The sequence below is a fragment of the Gopherus flavomarginatus genome, chromosome 8 (genome assembly GCF_025201925.1).
Source record: "Gopherus flavomarginatus isolate rGopFla2 chromosome 8, rGopFla2.mat.asm, whole genome shotgun sequence".
NCBI classification, from domain to species: Eukaryota; Metazoa; Chordata; order Testudines; family Testudinidae; genus Gopherus; species Gopherus flavomarginatus.
Window position 1 is genome coordinate 65,711,620 of NC_066624.1, and position 6,000 is coordinate 65,717,619.

The 6,000-nt window shown below is 43.6% G+C and overlaps 1 protein-coding gene across 1 annotated transcript in view; it reads left to right on the plus strand.

Annotated features, from left to right (window-relative positions):
* The window catches only part of EFHD1 (EF-hand domain family member D1), a 45,218-nt gene extending 40,418 nt beyond the window's left edge, over window positions 1–4,800 (plus strand). The window contains exons 3-4 of the mRNA XM_050963760.1: window positions 1,055–1,189; window positions 3,349–4,800. Coding sequence (XP_050819717.1) covers window positions 1,055–1,189; window positions 3,349–3,483 — 270 coding nt within the window. The 3' untranslated portion in view covers window positions 3,484–4,800. The remainder of the gene's footprint in view (window positions 1–1,054; window positions 1,190–3,348) is intronic.
* The last annotated feature ends 1,200 nt before the right edge of the window (window positions 4,801–6,000 follow it).

The window sequence follows — 6,000 nt, forward strand, 5'->3', positions numbered from 1 at the left end:
CGCCCTCGCAGCGACCGGCGAGCGCCACCAGTGGCTTGCCGCCCCAAAGCACGTGCTTGGCGTTCTGGTGCGTGGAGCTGCCTCTGCTCTCTACAATGGCCAAAGGGCATTGTATTAAGAGCTTGAACTACCTGGTAGTTCCTCAAGTAAAGGGTGGGTGTCCTGGGTTCCATAATTTCTCCCTGATCCTACACACAAGTACATGTTGAAGTGTCACACTCCTACTCCAGTGTACAAGTACATTTGACCTGAGATGGTCTTTGTACTACTGTATGTAGTACAGTGAGGTTGGACTGGCCTACACAGCTAAACCTTCATGGGAGTCAAAAGCTCTCCCTGCCAAGCACTAGCATACAATGCACAGTCCTGTCTATGGATTTGAGTCCTGTGTGACATAGGTTCCATTGGGTCTATTTGGACAATGTGGGACAGTAGGTGGAGGTTCATTTGAGGGTGAGGGCAGCCTTCTGTTCTAATTCTTTCATTCAGTGTGTTATGTATTATGTAGCGTGATCCGAGACCCTATAACGCATAGTGTGGTGAACTCTGACATAAGGGCCACCAAAATGGCTTGGGGTTACAGCACATATGTCAGCTTTATGGCACGCACTAAGGCAGCTGCGCCCTCCAGGGAATCACAACGTGCAGCTGTACTACTCACTCAGCTTGGGGACGGGATTGAGGAGACCATCCTCTTCTCTGGGCACTGGTGGTGTCAGTGATTAGGCAACACGTGAACCACACTGCTGCCAAAGCTCTGGTCTGTGGAAAGCCTCTTCTCCTTTCCCTAAAGGGTCCTCTCTCTCCAGTCTGAGAGCGCACAGTACTGGATCCAAAGTGCTGGAGGCAGCTTATTGTAAATACATTTTTCTTTCTGTTTTATAAAATGTCTTCCTGTGTTGGTAATTGCAAATTCTTATCCTGGGGTTCATACATTAGTTACTGCTCTTATTTAGCATATAGTTTAAGTGTTTGGAATAGTAATTAACCTCTTTTGAAAGCTTGAGTCTCAGCAATGAATTTTGGTGGGTCTATTTTTTTGTTTCTTTGTTAGTTCCTGCTGATTTTCCATAAAGCTGCAGCCGGAGAGCTCGAGGAAGACAGTGGGCTGATGACTCTGGCAAAACTCTCTGAAATAGATGTTTCCACAGAGGGAGTTAAAGGAGCCAAGAACTTCTTTGAAGCTAAGGTATGGTGGTACAGTGGAGGTGGGGAAGCTGAAAAAGCTTGCTATGCAGGTCCCAGTTCTCTCTTCTTAATGTGTCCCCTGGAATGGACATTATGCTTGACTGCTGGACAGTATGCTAGTGTCACCAGGTTATTAAATCCTCTTATTCCACCAATTTAAGAAGCTGTGAATTTTCCTCCTCAACACAGAGTATACATCCTCACTATCATGCTGGGTTATGCCGCTTCCTGTTCAGACTTGTATGCTGTGCCCCACTGAGCATTACTCACTGCTGATAAATGAATCATAAATGACTTATTTTGCCAAGCTCTGCTGCTCCAGTGATGGTTCCTTTCCCTTCAAGCACCCTGTAGACTTCTTACTTAATCCATCCTATTTGTGCTCCTGCCCATCATCTTGGTGACTGAAATAGCCATTTAAATAAGTCATCATCCAAAACAGTTCACAAAATATCCTAGAGACTGAGATATTAGGGGCCATAGGTGCTGACTTCCCCTCTTTGCCGTGGGTGCTCGACCAACCCCTCCTTCCCCCAGCCTGCAGCCCTGCCCCCACTCCACCCCTTCCATGAGGCCCCACCCCCATTCCAACCCCTTCCCCAAATCCCCGCCCCAGCCCTGCCTCTTCCCCGCCTCCTCGCCCTCCCTCCCGGAGCATGCTGCTAATGCCGCCAAACAGCTGTTTGGCAGTGGCAGGGCGGGAAGCACTAGGAGGTTGGCGGAAGAGCAGGGATGCAGCGTGCTCAGGGGAGGAGGAGGTGGGGCGGGGGTTGAGGGAAGCTTGGCTGCCAGTGGGTGCAGAGCACCCACTAATTTTTCCCTGTGGGTGCTCCAGCCCTGGAGCACCCACAGAGTCAGCGCCTATGTTAGGGGCTAAGCTTCCCAGAGAAAGGGTGTGTCTGAATTACAGTCAGGAGGTGTGACTGCAGCATACTCAAGTAACAGCAGCAGTGAAGCTGTGGCAGCATGGGCGGTGGCTGCTTGACTATTTACCTGGGATCCTGATCAGGCAACATTAGCCCATGCAGCTGTCTGTGCTGCTGTGGCTTCATTCCTATTGTTACTTAAGCTAGCTTTGCTGCAATCACATGCTAGACATGCTGCAGTCACACCTCCCGATGGTAGTGTAGACCACAGAATCTGGGCCAGGGTGCTGTGAATCTTTTGTTCTTAAACACAGTCAGTTCAAGTGGTCACAGAAGAAAGCAGAGCTTTTACAAGCACCTTAAGCATTGTGTGATCACTGAATACCACACAGACCAGGACTCCTGGACTAACTTTTAACATTCACTGCAAGGAATTTTCTTTTCTCCTGCACCAGTGCGCAAAGCTTAGTTCTGAATATAATATTTGAGATTGCTCTCCTTGTCTGTTCAGTTTTCTAGGTTAGAATAACATCATAAAGTATTAGATTTGAATAACACTAGACAGCTATATCTTCATGTTTGGTTAGACTGGGTTTTTTAAGCTGGTAGAATTCCTTTCCGACAGTGTTTTATGGACAAAAATAGATGTTATACTCATTGAGAGTAGCATAGCAGAGCTGTTAAACAAAGGCTGGAAAGCAGAGCTGAAAAAACAACTCTCAAACTACATCTTTTTCTTTGGTCTGCAAATGGGGCACAGACTGAGTTCCTCCTATTTGGTCCCAATTTGGAATTATCAAATTTTCTGCAAGAATTTTTATCATTGGGGAAAGTTCATTGTGTTTTCACGACTCATGCTGTGATGGCTAGTTACATAGTTCCTGTGATTAGGGAAGGGAGATACAGAACTGGTCAACACAGTTGTGCTATAAATCTTGAAAGTCAATTCATACATTTAGCTTCATTTTGTATTTCACCCAAAAGGTCATAAAGAAGTTGCAATAAATTTCCTATGAATTGGAATAAATAGATCCACACAATTTTCCCTCCGTTTGGCTCAGTTCCAGTGGAAAGTGACTACTGGTAAATGAAACTATCCTCTTGATTTGAGAATAAAACTGAACCAACAGGTCTTCAGTGTAAATATTCAGCTACTGTAGTATTGTTAACCCTTAATCAATTTTGGCACCACTGAATATGGTAACCGGAGGAAGATGTGACAGATAGATGTGCTGTGAGGCAGTTCAAATTCTTAATGCTTCCCATAGCTCATGTCTGCTCTTTTCCTTTACAGGTTCAAGCACTTTCTTCAGCCAGTAAGTTTGAAGCAGAGATCAAGGCAGAGCAGGATGAGCGAAAGCGGGAAGAGGAAGAGAAGAAACACCGTCGGGCAGCATTCAGGGAGCTAAAGTCCGCATTCAGCCAGTAACCGTACATTCTACCATCAGAGACTTCTCTTAACTTGGTACATTTCCATGAATCATGACTGTGCCTGGAGAGTATCTTCTGCTAGAACTTGACCATCCTGTCAGACTGAAGCTTCTAACTCAATTCCAACGGGTACAGCTCTCACAACTACCGTGTGTTCATATGGTATGAACAATAAGAACTGTGTACATTCTCATCACTCTGAACTGTCAGGTAGTGCTTAGGGAAATTAAAGTTCATCCTAATGCTGAAGAACCAGGTAGCAAATCAGCTTTCCTTAACCCAAAAGGAATGACAATGTTTCTTGGCTATATTTTTTCCTTGGTTTCTGTTTTTCTTAACCCTCTGAAATACCATATTGATAACCCTTTCAGTAAAAGAAGCCGGACTTCCTCAAGGAATGCCTTACCCACGACTTTGGCAGGAGAAAAGTTAACACCACTTTAGACAAGGAATAGAAAACTGATGGGGTTTTTGACCTGTCACATTCCATTTTATCAATCTATTCCATAGCCTCATTAGACTTTTTTAGGCCCTTGGATTTAGGAGAAGCAAGTAGGTATATCTACGTCTAAGAAATATTTGGAGCTGGGCAGTACAATCGGATGATGCACTAGCCTTTCAACCTCTGGAAATCTGTTCACATGTTGAGGTTGTAAGTGTAAAAGTGACTTTCATGAAGTCCTTAAAGTCATTACTTTATTAAACCAATCTCGTACAATGAGCAGCTTCTGCTCAGAAAGGGAATAACAGATGGGTTACAAATCAATACTGAGGTGCATTTGGCAGAATTGAATTTAGTAAGCTTGCATGATACCTTACCTTAGCTAATTGTATCCATTTCTTGTGAGCACAAGAGACTTGCCCACAAGTTTTAAAAACTTCCAGGTGCATGTCTCTATATGCTGAAGGTCACCAAAAGGGGAACAATCCCTCCTTGCAAAGCCTCTCTGGATGCATTAATGTTCTGCCTCTCTATTGTTGCCCAAATTGCTTCCAAGATAAGACTCACACCAGTAGTCTATCTGATTGACCATCTGTATCTTCTCCTGTCTGTTTTGTTTCTTGAACTGTGAGCACTAAGCTGTGAGTGTGGAATAATAAATAGAAAAACCGCTAATCTTTAATGTCAGGTGGGAGAATTGCTAAACAATTAAACTGTGTATATATCGCCACAGATTATATTTGATAAATCACACTTTTTAGCTAAATATTTATAATTAAATGTTTTTATTCTTTGCAACAAAGCAGATAACTGAATCTTCAATTATTTCTCCTGTTGCTAAAATGTACAAATAAAACTTTCTTTAATACCTCAGATCTTGTCAGTGGGTTTATTTTAAGTCTTTGAACATACTATTTTGTCCAAGAATTCTCATTACAGATCCCACTCTTTAATTGTGCCTACTCACTACTCCAAAGCCCAGAACAGATGTCATGAGTGAGGACGTGTTCAGCCCCCCCGTTATATTTCCACTACAGCCCAGTATTGTGGCTATGCAAAGGCTAATGATGTTAATTTCTAATGGACAGTGTAGCGTAAATATGTGAAATGCTGTCTATTAAAAAATGTTCACATTTGGTCCCTGTCAGTTGCTTCAAATCTTAAAATAGAGGATGCAAACTCTCCCACATCAGTTCCTCAGCAAAAAGTTGAAGATGCTGATAGATGGGGGCAGTGGGAGGTCTCCACTGCTTTTCAACCTTGGTGGTCTGAGTTGAATTCTCTGATGCACAATGCTTTGTAACGAAATCTTGACATGGTGGTACTTACAGCTAAAAAATATTGTTTTTGTTTTAGGACATGTAAAGAAGCCTAACCTTGCGTAGGCGATAGATAAAAGCAACATATTGAGGATGGAGTGCCTCAGAGAACCTACTGTGTTTCTGTTGGTGTATGCTGATTGCCAGCATGGCTGAAGAGGAGGAAGGAGGACTAACAGCCTTTACTGAAGGCTGACATGGTGAAATGTGGCATGGTATTAACAGCATATCCAACAGTGTAACAGCATAGGTCTCCTCTATAGCCGTGGCCCTGATGACTGGTTAGAATGCGTTTTCCTAAAACTTTTTAGTCCTCAGATCTCTCTGGTTATGTAAAATGGGAACAAGCTTTTTTTTTTCTTTTCTTTACTCTCTGCTGTATATTAACACATTCCATCAGAAGATCACAGCACTTCACAAACATTAGCTTACATAATATATTAAGTGTTGCTGTCTCAGCACAGCACATTATAAAGTTAGAGACAAGCAACAAAAAATCAGAATGAGGAGTTCAAGAAGCAAGAACCAGAAGAAGTCTTCAGAACAGCTTCCAACATCCACTTTCCTCAAAAAGCTTCAATTATACTCCTGTGGTTGATAGTTACTGACCTGAAAGAGCACTGCATCTGGGCTCAACATGGTCTGAGGGGAGTGGAGGCCGTGGCCAGCCTGGGAGGTGGAGGGGAGCCTCAGGAAGGTCACAGGCAGCAATGACCCAGGCAGGGAGGGTCCATTGGCATGTTGGGGATTTTAC